Source organism: Apaloderma vittatum, unplaced genomic scaffold (assembly GCF_000703405.1).
Source record: "Apaloderma vittatum isolate BGI_N311 unplaced genomic scaffold, ASM70340v1 scaffold1055, whole genome shotgun sequence".
NCBI lineage: Eukaryota > Metazoa > Chordata > Aves > Trogoniformes > Trogonidae > Apaloderma > Apaloderma vittatum.
In genome coordinates this window covers 18743-32959 of record NW_009715270.1, presented here as the reverse complement: position 1 = coordinate 32959, position 14217 = coordinate 18743, and the positions used below count along the sequence as shown (strand labels likewise).

At 48.8% G+C, this 14217-nt stretch overlaps 1 protein-coding gene across 1 annotated transcript in view; it reads left to right on the top strand.

Moving 5' to 3' along the window:
* LOC104273650 (exocyst complex component 6B-like) overlaps nucleotides 1–14217 on the top strand; it is a gene marked incomplete at both ends in the record, with an annotated part of 34958 nt that overhangs the window by 6055 nt on the left and 14686 nt on the right. Inside the window, 4 exons of the mRNA XM_009869042.1 lie at nucleotides 1582–1693; nucleotides 5099–5233; nucleotides 7045–7224; nucleotides 13397–13426. Of these exons, the coding sequence (XP_009867344.1) occupies nucleotides 1582–1693; nucleotides 5099–5233; nucleotides 7045–7224; nucleotides 13397–13426 (457 nt within the window). The remainder of the gene's footprint in view (nucleotides 1–1581; nucleotides 1694–5098; nucleotides 5234–7044; nucleotides 7225–13396; nucleotides 13427–14217) is intronic.

Here is a 14217-nt window from a genome sequence, read left to right as displayed (position 1 = left end):
TTGGTGTTCCTTGGCATCTTCCCAGAGTAAGATGCTCAGGGGCTGGAGCAGCTCCCTGTGAGGACGGGCTGAGAGAGCTGGGGCTGTTCAGGCTGGAGAAGAGAAGGGGAGACCTTAGAGGGGGACACCGGAGAGGTGGGGAGGGGTTTCTGGTCAGAGAATGAAGTGATAGGACAAGGGGTAATGGCTGAAAGAGGGCAGATTTAGATTAGAAGTTCTTCCCTGTGAGGGAGGTGAGACCCTGGCGCAGGTTGCCCAGAGCAGCTGTGGCAGGCCCTCCCCGGCAGTGGCCATGGACGGGGCTTGGAGCAACCTGGGCTGGTGGGAGCTGTCCCAGCCCAGGGCAGGGAGTTGGAACTGGATGATCTTCAAGGTCCCTTCCAAGCCAAACCATTCTGTGTTCCTCTGATGCTGTGAAGTTTGGGAGGTGTGGGCTGGAACAAGGGCTGGCAGCGCCCGTCCCCACACCAGCAGACTCCCCCCCCCCATAGCAGCACCCCAACATCCCCCACCTTGTGTGCCACCGGTGAGGTAACTGCAAGGTTTGCTTTTGCTTCTCGGGGCCATCCCTACTGTGTAATCCAGCCCGTTTGTCAGGTGAAACAGGAGAAGGAGCAAAAGGTCACCGTCTTGATTTACCGGGAGCCTTAAAGTTATTAACGCTTCTCAGCCTTGCCACTGGAAATTTTCTTTGCCCTCAGCTGCCTGTCACTGCGCTGCCAGACATGAAGGCCCGTGGTGTCAGGGCTAATGCAGGGCCAACGACAGATCACTGTGTAATCCAGCCCGTTTGTCAGGTGAAACAGGAGAAGGAGCAAAAGGTCACCGTCTTGATTTACCGGGAGCCTTAAAGTTATTAACGCTTCTCAGCCTTGCCACTGGAAATTTTCTTTGCCCTCAGCTGCCTGTCACTGCGCTGCCAGACATGAAGGCCCGTGGTGTCAGGGCTAATGCAGGGCCAACGACAGATCAAAGGAACCCGCATCGGGGCGAGTTTCCAAAACCGCCTTCAGAAAGGAGACGTTGCACCTCGCTGGCGTGCCAAAGCCCCGAACTTCTGCAGTTGCAACCATCTGGCAAAGGGCATGAACGCGTTGCAAGAGCTTCCAGTCTGATTTAGTTGAAGAAAAAGCCATGAGAAGGTTGGGGGAGGATGTATTCGGTGGTGATGATTTGTTTCCCCCCCTTCATTGCAGGTCTTTGATCCCTTTGTCCTTCCCTACTCACCTCCAGCGTTGTGGCTCGGTGCTGATGCCGCGGGCAGACCTTCCTCATGCTGGAGCTAAATAGAATTTAATTTCTCCTGGTGCTAGTAGAAATACCTCCGAGATGTAGATTTAGTCCCTCTTCCTTACTAACACACGCACAAAAAGGCCTAAATTGTTGGTATTTTGGTATATATATATTATTGTGTATATATTAGTATGTCAGTACCTGTAAGCAGTGCACGAAGTGATCACGGAGAAAACAGAGGAGGGTTGGGAAGGAGACCAAGCGATGAGGACTTGGGGTGATTTTCTTTTCGTAGAGCGTTTTTTAAAAAAAAATCTCTTTTAAAAAAAAATAAAATCTTCTTTTCAGCTCCACCGAAGTTGACGACATGATTAGAAAATCTACGAATCTGCTGCTGACCCGGACGCTGAGCAACTGTTTACAGAATGTCATCAAGAGGAAAAACGTCGGGCTGACAGAGGTAGGATGCGGCTCCCAGGAGGCTCCTTTCCAGGACGGGGGGTTTGGTCCCTTGAAGCTCCTTATGGCACCTTTAGAGACTCTGGTTTGGAATATTATAGTAAAATATGAGGTTGGAAAACAATAACGGAATGGCACAGCATTGCTGTAGAAATATCCTGCAGGAAGGAGGAAGCTTTTTTTGCTGTTGCTGTTAAGAGTTGCCCCGATTTTGAATTTGCAGAGCGTTCTATATCTGAATTAAAGTGGTGGGTAAGAGGACTTCAGGGAGTGTGGAGAAGAACCAGGTGGGAGCTAGGAGAGAGTGAGGGAGCTGTCCCCGTCTGTAGGTGATGTTCGAGATGAGTTCCGTGCATTTTCTTTTTGCGACTGATCATTTTTTGCGCCCAAAGTCAGATTTCTGAGAAGCTTAATGTATGGAAATCGTGGCTTTTGGGGGATGTGTGTGGTAGCCAGAGCAATTTGGGTACTTTAGTGGGTCCTCTTCGAGCTGTTTGTTAAATGAGTTGGTTAATCGATGGTACTGTCCAAATGTGTCCCGTTCTTCGGACGCTGTAAATACCCCACAGAGGTGACTTTTGGAGAATTTTAGTGCGTTTGCAATGCTATATACTCACACACCATGCTTCCTCAGCCCTTTATCTCAAAGTCTGCAATCTCTCTGCTCCCTGGAGGCAAATTCCTCATCCCTCCCGCTCCTCCTGAGGCTCCCTCCACAAAGAGGAATGCAACCCTATCCCTGCACATCCATCCCCCAGACGATCTGTTGCAAACGTTCCCACAGTGTGATCTGAAAGTAGGTAGGGAGGGGAAACCCTTGGCAGCAGTCGCCCTCAGCCAATTTTTCCCAGTTTAGACGCTGTTAAATGTTCCTTGGCATCTTCCACCTTGAGTTAAGGTGATGTTTCTTTGGACTGGGAGTGATTTTTGGTGCTGAAAGTGGAGGTTTGGGAGGAAAGCCTGTGTAGCAAACTCGCATTTCAAATAAAGGTGTAGTAGTATGTCCAGAGACTGCGGTTACCATCTTTTTTTTTTCTAATCAGCTTGAAGAAAAACTCCTTTGAGCATCTTCATCCCTTCCTGCCTCTTTTCTTTGTGTAACCATTGACCTGCTTGTCCCAAACAGAAGCACGCAGCCTTTTTCTTCCGAGTTTCTCAGATCCTCCCCTATTAAGAAAAGAAATTGATGTGACTATGTGGAGCACAGGAATTAAAAGGGCACATTGAAGAGTCCCAGACCCCATCCTGGGGTCGAAAGGGATTGCAAAAGATATTTAAGTACTTTTCATAGCTATCACTTCCCAGCTTTAATTTTTGCACAAAGCAACACTGTCCGCTTCTGGGCTCTCCAGTGTTATCTTCCTGGAAGTGCACAAGGCTGTTATCCTCTTTAATTTATTTTTCACTGCTGTTTCTTGGGGCTACCTCTCAGCAGTGGTTGTAAAAGTTTGTTAACCAAGTCTGCTCCAGGTAATCCCGGTGTTTCGAATAACCCTGACAGCCCTCAACGAAAGAGAAGGAGAAGATGCTACTACGTTTTTCATTTGGGTAGCCCAGCAAGAAGGTCTTACCCCAACGAGAAGGTCTTAGGCCAACGAGAAGGTCTTACCCCAGTGAGAAGGTCTTACCCCAATGAAAAGGTCTTAGGCCAACGAGAAGGTCTTACCCCAATGAGAAGGTCTTACCCCAACGAGAAGATCTTACCCCAATGAGAAGTTCTTACCCTAACGAGAAGATCTTACCCCTCCAAATTCAAGGGAATTGAAGGAGCCAGAAAGGGACCAGGAAGGTTCATATGAAGTGGTGGAAGAGAATCAAAGCAATCAGGGACTTCAAATTTGATCTGGACCAGTAAGTTGTGATGATCAGAGAAAAGTTTTAGGAGGAGTTTGCCACACTTGGAAATACCTAATATTTAATTAACTTGAAACTATAGGAAAATACGTCCTGATCATGAAGTCAGAGCTGTCTGGCACGGGGAAAGGCAAATGAACGCTTCCTTGAAGGCAAAAATTGAGAACAAAATTAATCCAAGGAATTCAGGAATGAGAAGCCCTCCTAGTTACCTGTCTGATAGATTTCACACACCAAACCAAGAGGAGTTCAAATAGAGCAGGACTTGATTTCTTAAAAACCAAAACCTGACTGAAATCAAAGAAGTGCTGGCTGGAAGGGGCCTCTGGAGGTATCTGGCCCAACCTCCCGCTAGAAATGGACTCAGTGCTCACTTGGATCATGTCAGCCTTTTTATTTTCTCCGAAACAGAGGTCCCACAGCTTCTCTGGGCACCTAGTTCCAGTTCCGCGCTACCTTCCTCATGACTCTTTTCTTCCCTAACATCCAAGCTGAACCTCCCAAATGGTGCCCGTTTCCCTTTCTGGTGTCATCTGGCACCAGGAAGAGTTGGGCACCATAATCTTTGTAGCATTGCTTCAGTATTTCGGTGCATGCACACTCCAATCGATGATTAATCCATCTCATTTGTGAGTGTTTCCAAATCATGTCTTTAGAGGAGGTGACTGCGAGCTGCCACACTATACTCTAGGAAATAAATTATATCAGTCTGGAGCGTTACGACGCCTTCAGTGTCCATCAGAGAACTTTTTTGTCTTGCTGTCTGAGCTTAGACATTTTTTGGGAAGTTTTTGTTGTAGCTCACGTTGCACCTTGAAAATATTCCGGGCAGGCGGCTCAGAAAGCAGGTGCCTGCTTTAGGAATTAGTGATGCTTCCAAGTTAGTGATCCTCAAACTGTAAGCTCGGGTTGTTTTACTCTGGATTGTAAAGGTTTGTGTCTCTTGACTTCAATGGAGGCTTTTGTGGTTGCCTTTAATGTCCTGAAATGCTGCTACGTGAAGGCAACTGAGAAGCCGGCATCAAGGAAATCGCAGATAATGGTGGGTATGATAAGCGGAGGGATACGGGGTGTGAGATCTGCTGTTCACCCACACCACCCACGGGAAAATACAACCTCGACGTTTCTAACATCAACGGCGAATGCGATGATGTTTGGCGTCGTTCCAGATCTGGGTTGTTTGGGGTTCATGAGCAGACAGAAGACTTGTGATTCGACATGATGGGTATTTTTTAGGTTTTTTTTTTTTGGTAAGCCCGTTGTATTTGAGCACTGGCTGACAGCTGCATGTAGGAAAGTCATTAAAAAGAAACAATCTTTTGTGGTATTAGTGGCTGTCACGGGAAATGCTTTTTTCCCCCCTTCCAAATTATCTTTTATTTAAATTACTGATGTTGTTGAAGGAGGAGTCTTTGAGTGTGTAGCAAAGCTTGGTGTGTTTGTACAGCACCAGCTTTTCATGCCAGAAGTTCTTATAAATCAGCGTCCGTTAACCTGGCCCGTCCCTGGCTTCGGCAGCACGATGCTTGAATCCCTTTTTTTCCCTTTGCAGCTTGTACAGATTATTATAAATACGACCCATTTGGAGAAATCCTGCAAGTTCCTAGAGGAGTTCATAACCAATATCACTAATGTACTTCCAGAAACTGTCCACACTACGAAACTCTACGGGACCACAACCTTCAAGGTGAGAGGAGGCTGGTAGATCCACCTCCGGGGAGTCGCGGTCGGTGTTTGGTCGGAGAATATCGGCTTTCGAAGCCCGTGTTGGGGGATGTGTGGCTGTAGGGAGCTAAGCTGAACTGAAAGGTAATTTTCGGCATGTCCCAGGAAGCTGACGCCATCAGACGAGCGTTTGGGTTTGTCCTTTGGAGCGTTACTTCTGTTGAGGTCGCGAGCCTTCGTAGCCCTAATTTACAGGCTGTGACTGCGGCACTTGTTATCTAAAGGATTAAGCAGCTTTTCAGTAAAAGCCTGATGATTATTTTTTTTTTAAATGAATTTTCATTCTGCTGTTTGAGAGCTGTACAATTTTACACACGTCTGGCCGCGAGCGCAAGCTCTCCTCTTTCACCCAAGAAGAGAGTAGATTTTCAGAACTTATATTTCTATATCTTTCCACTCCTTTTAGCATTATCCCATTAAAAAAACAGGACTGGCAGAAACTACTGGACTTCCCAGTCTTTAAATCTTTTAAGTCATAACCCAGAAGTGTCCAGCCAGATACTTTATATGAAATCTTAAGGCCATCACTGGGTCAGCTGCGGGGCGTCTGAATCGGGTCCTGTGGCTGGAGAGCAGGAGATGGAAACAGCAACTCCAGCGACAGGAGGGGATTGGTTTGAGGAGGTTTGCCCTTGGGATAACTCAGCAGGAGACTAAGGCCCCATATCCCCAGGGACATGCATTTGTAGTCTCTTCTGGCATCATCTATTTGGCCTAAGGGTGAGTTTTCCTACCCTTGTTCTGGCAGAGAGACTCTTCTGTGGCCTTCTTGCACCCCATACCTGCCCACAGTGTGGGTCTCAGCCTTCTTGCACGTGGAGCCTTCCTCTCCCATCTCCCTTGCTTTCACCCTGCAGTGGATTTGTCCTCCTGGTCCCCAGGTTACATCAGAGGCAGACACCAGCTTGATCTTGCCTAGCAGTGACCTGGTGGCACCCATCCCACCAGTCTGAGCTAACCTGAGGCTGGAGCACCCATAGAATCACAGAATCCTTCAGGTTGGAAAAGCCCCTTGGGATCATGGAGCCCAACCACTGACCCTGCTCTACAAAGCTCAGCCCTAACCCATCTCCCCCAACCCCACATCTCAACACCTTGAAACCCCTCCAGGGATGGGGACTCCACCACCTCCCTGGGCAGCCTGTGCCAAGCTCACACTGCTCTTGCTGGGAAAATTTGTTTCCTCATGTGCAGTGTGACCCTGCCCTGTTGCAGTTTGCAGCCGTTCCCTCTGGTTCTATCGCTCATTACCCGTGAGAAGGCCCCACCCTCTCCACCCCGTCCTGTCAGGCAGTTGCAGAGAGTGAGGAGGTCTCCCCTCAGCCTCCTCTTCTTCACACTCAACAGCCTCGGCTCCTTCCATCGCTCTCCATGAGATTTACTCTCCAGGCCTTTCCCCAGCTCCGTTGCCCTCCTCTGCACTCACTCCAGCCCCTCCATTTCTCTCTTGGGTTGAGGTGCCCAGAACTGGACCCAATACTCAAGATGTGGCCTCACCAGCACCGAGCACAGGGGGACAATCCCTGCTCCTGCTGGTCACACCATTTCTAACACTGACCAGGATGCCATTGGCCTTCTTGGCCACCTGGGCACACTGCCAGAACCATTAAGGTTGGGAAAGACCTCTAAGATCATCCAGTCCAACCAGGTAGTTGCCTGCAGGCTCTTTGTCTTGTGCTGCCATTAGGGCTGAAGGTTGGGTCAACCTCACGTTGCTTGTGGAGACTCGTGGTATGGAGACTCCATCCCACGTAACGTGGTCTTGTTTCCCAGGACGCCCGCCACGCTGCCGAGGAGGAGATTTACACTAACCTCAACCAGAAGATAGATCAGTTTGTGCAGCTGGCGGACTACGACTGGATGGCCATGGAGCCGGGCAGCAGGGCCAGCGACTACCTTGTGGATCTCATCGGCTTTCTCCGCAGCACGTTTGCTGTCTTCACCCACCTCCCGGTAAGCCACTCCGCCAACTCACTTTCTTTTTCGGTCTGGGGAGCACCTGACGGCGCTGTTGAAACCAGTTCATTGACCTTTCAATGGTAGAAATGGAGCTCTGGGCTGTCAGGTGTTTCGAAATAACAGACTTGTTTTTAAAGCAAGCTGTTTCACGAGACGTTGGGCTTCAGCGAGGGTCTCCCCGGGTATTTTTAAGCCCACTTGCATGTGAACGAGGGAAATACCACAGCCCACCCTGTAGAAACAGGGCCCTAAATCATTAGCTACCTATGTTCTGGTGTGCTAACTCACAGCTTAATGGACATTGGAGATTTTTTCCAAGAGATCCCGGTGTGAGGATGTCTGTTACTTGAACTGCAGATACATTTCCAAACGTTCGTCAAGTCGCTGGATGCCTTACGTCAAAATAATGCTCTGTTGGAAGGCAGCATATGTTTCTTTCCCTTCTCTGCTGTCGAAAACACGCCTGTGTTTATGCTGTTACTGCGATCAGAAAATATATTTCATGTTGTTCTTTGCAGTTGGCTGAGCAGCGCCTCGTTGAATAGGAAAAATAGAATCATCAGGGAGTTTCGGTTTTGCTCAAACAGCTTTTTTCTTTCCTTTAAATAAGATTTGTTCTGAGCTGTATGGGTATATACTTAAGAGTATCTTCAATCAGCAGGTATTCTGAAAATAGCAAATCCGCTGACCGCTCTATTTGTCCTAAAAGCAATTTTAAACCTTTCTCCCTTCCTGGGTTGTTACTTATGTGTTGCCCCTGGGTGCCCAGGACCATAGCACACGGGCACATACTGGGCATCTTTCATGAGCTCGGATAGAAACGGGTAGAGAAGACGAATAATATGCAGCGGCAGGTCCCTTCGCTTCATTCTGCTGGTTTCTGCCACGACGATTGTTCTACTGGGAGGACGTTCAAGCCCTCCAGAGCTGTTTTAGGAGGTGTTACAGCTCCCAAACGACGCAGCCTTCTGCGTGTCTTTGGCCTTCTGTATCGCAGCAGGAGGATTTGGTAGCAGGGTGGAAGTGAGGGCTCACTTGCCGTGGGTGGAGAAGCCACCTAAAGAGAAATGGAAGTGGTTTTCCCAGTTGTCTGTACCCGGAGGTGATGCTGAGGAGAAGGTGCGTGCTTGGCTCTGTTATCGCTGGAATAAAATACAACATAAAGTGCTGCTTCCTGAGCAGAAAGGTCAGAAGAACTTTCATCCATCTTCTTGTCCAGCTTCATTGCCAAGACATCACCTCCGTTGGCAGCCCTGAGCCGTGGGGCTGCTGAGCAGACGTGGGGTGGGTGCCCTGTGGAGTCAGGAGGTTCTTGGAGGTGGCTGGATTCCCCAACTGCTGGATTTCTCCTTAAAAAAGGAGATGTGGCTGCACGGGGGTGGTGTAGCACCTGGAGACTGCTTCCACAAATCATACTACAAGTCCCTACGCAAGTGAGTAATGGATTTTGACAGGGAGATGGGTCTCTGCACCAGAGCGTGAAGCGTGGCCAGCAGGAGAGATGAGGCTGGGGAGAGATGCCCACAATGATTTATGAGATGGACCTGGAGTGATTTATCTTCCTTAAATATTAATATTTCATTTTGGAGCGAGTCAAAATTGTTGGTGGAGACTGGGAGGACAGCTAATTGCTCTAAAAAAGCGACGAGACAGATCGAAGCAGCATTTCCTCTTCCTAAAGGACCCAGCTGAGGAGAAGACTGTTTGCATTTGCAGCCCAGCACCTTGTCTTCAAAGCATCCATGCTCTCAACAGCCTCGCGGAAGAGGGGAGGCAATCAATCAGATGCTGCTGTCTGATTTGTGAAGCTGTGCGTCTGCTTCGGTGGTTTGTAGAGAGACTCAGGTCTGGGATTTTTCCGTATCTATTGGAGTTGCTTCCTTTAGAGGAGTGGTATGAAGATGCCGTCGTTGAGCATTGCTGATGGATCCCACCACGTCCCCTTGCAGGGTGAGAGCAAGGGAGGAACATCTGAAAGGCACCCAGCTCCTTTGGTATCTCTGCTGGCTCGTTGTTGTAGGGTTCAAGGGCTTTTTTTCGGTGGCTTCTTTAGAAACACATTAAGGTTTCTGCACTTTGCTAAATGAAATGTAGGTGGGAAGGTGTGTAGAAGCCCACGTCTGTCTAAAGCAATGCAGGAAGATGGTGGAGATGTTTGTGAGAACACCAAAAAAAAAGGATTTTCATTTGTAAAAAGAGAGGGGTTTGAGGGGAAAAGGAACTATCTCCAGAAAGGCTGAATTTTATGTAAAAGAGAATGTTGCAGGATGCAGAGCTGTTTCTGCACTGAATCCAGTTGCACCAGGGGAGGTTCAGGCTGGATATTGGGAAGAATTTCTTTACTGTGAGGTTGTCAGCCACTGGAACAGGCTGCCCAGGGAGGGGGTTGAGTCACCATCCCTAGAGATGTGTAAGAGAAGGGTGGATGTTTCCTTGAAGGACATGGATTAGTGGTGTTGGTAGGGCTGGGACAAAGGCTGGACTTGATGATCTTGAAAGTCTCTCCCAAACAAAACTATTCTGTGGTTCTGTGATTAGTGCTGCAGCGATCTAAGAGGAGTCGCTGCCCTGTTTGAAATGAGTTTGCAGCCCGGTCCAGCTATAAAATACAGGATTTTCCACCCTGCTGGTGGCTCACGAAGGAAAACAGATAGCTGTGCACCATCCATGGAGAGGCATCCTTGGAGCATCTTCTCATTCATAGAAATCATAGAGTCGTGGAATAGTTTGGGTTGGAAGGAGTGTTAAAAATCATCAAGAGAAGTGTAACCAGCAGGTCAAGAGAGGTGATTCTCCCCCTTTACTCTGCTCTTGTGAGACTCCACCTTGAATACTGCGTCCAGTTCTGGTGTCCCCACCATAACAGGGATGTGGATCTGTTGGAGCGTGTTCAGAGGAGGCCACAAAGATGATCCAGGGGCTGGAGCAGCTCTGCTGCGAGGACAGGCTGCGGGAGCTGGGGTTGTTCAGTCTTGAAAGGAGAAGACTTCGGGGGGACCTAATAGCTGCCTTCCAGTACCTGAAGGGAACCTACAGGAAGGCTGAGGAAGAACTTTTTACAGGAGTGTCCAGCGATAGGACGAGGGGATAATGGGTTTAAATTGAAGGAGAATAGATTTAGATTGGACCTTAGGAAGAAATTCTTCAGTACGAGGGCGGCAAGACTTTGGCATAAATTGCCCAGAGACGTTGTGGCTGCCCCCTCCCTGGAGGTGTTCAAGGCCAGGCTGGACGGAGCCTTGAGTAGCCTGATCTAGTTGAGAGGCGTCCCTGCCCGTGACAGGGAGGTTGGATTAGATGATCTCTAAGGTCTCTTCCAGCCTAGGCCAGTCTAGGATTCTGTGATTCTGTGATCTTGTTCCAACCCCCTGCCCTGGGCAGGGCCCCCTCCCACCAGCCCAGGTTGCTCCAAGCCCCGTCCAACCTGGCCTTGGACACTGCCAGGGAGGGGATGCCCACGGACTCGGTGCAATGTCATCCCTTCCCGTTCTCACGTCCTTTTGCTGGTTTACAAAAGCCCCCGTTTTCCAGAGCTGATCATCTGATAACTTCGTGTTGAATTTACACAGTTTTAGGAAAGGGAAAAAAGGGTTCTCCTGGTGTTGGAAGTTTTTTAAAAGGAAACGTCAGTCTCGGGAGATGAGTAAGTGGCAGGAGCTGAGCCTTTTGTCACGACAGTAATTCCACCAAGAGCAACCTTCACCTGCTGATCAAAGAAACTCAGCCTGGGCATGTCGGCGGTAACCGCGCTAAAATTACGCCGACAAAAAGCGCTGTCCTCTAATAGAACGGAGCCGAAAGTCCTGAGCCTGCAAAAATGCAGGCGGCTCCTCAACGTGACGGCTGTGAGTAATCCCATTGTCTCGGACGGGGCCACTTGCCTGCAGGAAACCTCTCTGGGGTCAAGGCTCCGGCCGGCCGCGAGGCAGATCAAGTGGCCTTGAAGGGTCTCGTTGACTCAAGTCAACGTTTCGGAGAGGGGGAGTTGAAGAGGAGCAGAGGTGCTGAGCGAGCAAAAAGGCGACTCCAAGGCAAGGTTTGGGCATTAGGTTTTGTGTTTTTCTCTTTTAACATACCCGAGGCTGATTTTTTCCCTGTATTTACTGAGAAGGGTTGAGGTTGGAAGGGACCTCTGGAGGCCATAGATCGTCAAAAAGACCTTTAAAGGTCCAACCCCCCTGCAATGAGCAGGGACATCTCCCAGCTAGATCAGGTTGCTTAGAGCCTCGTCCAATGTGACCTTGAATTTTTTGTCCAGGGATGAGGCACCTACCACCTCTCTGAGCATCATCTGGTCCAATCTTGCTCAAGCAAGAACAAATAAACCCAGACCAAAGCTAGTCCTGCCTTGTGGAGTGGCAGAAGGAGCCTCCACTTACGATTGCAATCCCTCATTTTTCCTTTAGAGCATCAGAGTAGGAGATGATGGAAACTTCTTGATGATGCTATGAATCCCTGGAATTGATTTATTTTTTCCAGTGTGGCTTCGGGGCACCGAGCCCCCATCCCCGAAGGACACGTTGGTGGGTACCAGGAGGAAAAGTTCACGGTGAAGTTAAGGGGTTTTCGGTGCATACCGCTGCCGCGTGCCATTTTCATGGTGGTTTAGAGCCACAATTGGAAAATGCCTCGCTAAGTGCCCCAAAAATGTCTCAAAGCAAATAACCCGCTGGTGGAAATCAAAGCATAATTAACATTTGGCTTCAAGGCTGCCCTTTCCCTGCGTTAGCCAGGGAGAGAGTCGGTTACTACTGCTGCTCGACTTATTAACGTGGGATGCTCGGGCCTCCTTTAAAAGAAAACACTTTTTTGGGGGGAAAGGAAAAAAAAATCTTTAAAAAAAAAAAAAGTATTCTAGTTTAAAAAAAAAAAAAGTGGTTTCTGGTTTTCAGCGACTAAAGGGCCTCAAAAATTAACGTTTCCAGCGTCATACTTTTAAAAAGAATGACTGAAAAAGCCTTTTGTCCCTGATGGCTGATTGTTGTTTTTATTTCTTGTTGGACAAGTTAATGTAAATCGCATTGACAGGGCTACTCCAAACACACTGATTTGTTGACATTAAGCCGCTCGGAGATGGAGGGTTGTGTCAACACCTACGGTGAACTGTCAGGTTAACAAAGCAAGGATGTTTTCTTGGAGGAGGGGAGCGGGGTTGGGGGAAAAGGAGGGAGAAGGGGGGGTGTTTTGTTTTTATTTTAAGTTTCCTTTAATCCTCTGTTAGTCTTGTATCTCGATAACCTCCTTTGGAAGGTAATCGGGGCAGGTCAAGAGGTGATGCTGACCCGGCAAGGGGAAGCAATCTTTCAGCGATCGAACAAACTCCAACCTCTGCCGTCTTGAGCAGTTCAGCGTGAACTCTTTGCAAAAGGGCGTTTTGGTGGTTTGTTGGGGGTTTTTTTGTTTTTTTTTTCCCTTTTGTGCTTATTTTTGCCAGATGGCAGGCACGGATTTCAGCTGGAGCTGCACAAACACCTGCCTGCCACGTTTTTTGCCTCGTTCACCGTATCGGCATCAGTCGCAAAGAAATAACGCCAGCCCCGGCAGCTCTTGGTTTGCTGGAAAGAGCTTCCAAGTGTTTATTTTCTTTTTTAAAGAGAACGATTACCTATGTTTTTATTTAAAAAAAAATGCCAAAAGCCTCTGTAATATTTTAAAAGGCGAGGCGCTGTGGAAGTAAAATGCCTTGAACTTTGCACCAGCCGCAGCCTTGACCACGGCTGGGAGGGACCCAAGTGGAAAATAAATGTCATTAAAACATCGTCTGAGCACCGAAGGCACCTTCTTTAGATTGGCAAGAGTCCTGCCTGTGCTTAGATAACGTCCCCTTGCCTTTGGAAGAGCCGAGCGAGTTTTGCTTGAGCCGATCGCGCCGTCGCTCTCCGGGGTTTGCCCTCGGTCTCACAGGTGGGAGAGCTGGGGCACGGGCTTCATCGCGACCAAACCGCTCCTGTGGCGCTTGGATTTCCTCCTCATCCTCCTCAGGCTGGGTTCAGGGAACCCACATTTTGCTTTTTAAAGTCCCGTCGAGCAGCGGGCGCCTCAGTTGGCGCCTCGGTGGGGTGTAGGCGCCGTGGGGCGCTGAGCGATGAGTTCCTCTCTGCCTTTCTCGCTGTTGCTTTGCTGTCTTCTGCATTTGACTCTGAACTCCCTGTGTTGTCCTCTGTAGGGGGATGTAGATGTCCACTCTACAATGTCGGTGAGTACAAGACTGCGCCTCGCCCGCGTTTGCTCTGCTCTGCTTGCACCTCGAATGTTGGGAGGGCGAGTTGAACCAGAACAGGTCCTTCCTCTTGGAAAAGGAGGAGAGGGAAGGGCTGGCTAGAGGGTTCAATCAACAGGATAAACAAGAGACCAGGGAAAAGGGTTTCCTTCCAGCCAACTTGCTAAATTGTTAACGGGCTCCTTTTATCCCTCAAGCATCCCTAAAAGTGCAGGGAGTTAGGGGAAATTAGGAGAAAGCGTGATGGGATTTTCAACCTCTGCCTGAAAAAGATCTTTTTAAGCCACCTCTCCAGGCCCCCTCACTCCCTCTATTTTGTTCAGATGAGGGTTCAGCCTCAGGTTCCTCCTGGTCTAAGTGCTTTGGTCCACCAAGCCTTCCCTCCAGTTAGTGTGGGAGAATAGTCTTTTATCTAGAAAATAGTGTGAGTTCTTGACTTTTACTGTCTCCTTATTCAGATTAGGGCAATTAGCACAAAAAAAAAAAGCGAAGGGGACCTTTGGGACCAACCTTCTGGTTCAACGAACTCCTCTCTAATTGTTGTTATTCCTGCTTGTTCCTTGTGTGGGAGTTAAAAAAAAAAAAAAAAGCTGTGGCATTTCGGCGGATAGATCGCAAACAAAGTGCTCTCAGGCCACCTTGTTTCCTCTATTCCCACGCCTGCGAGCCAAGGCACGGGCGAGCAACGCGTGCCTCGTGGCTTTTTTTTTTTTATGTGTGTCGACGCGGTTGTGCGAGCCGCGGAGGCGTAGCCTCGACCCCCAGCT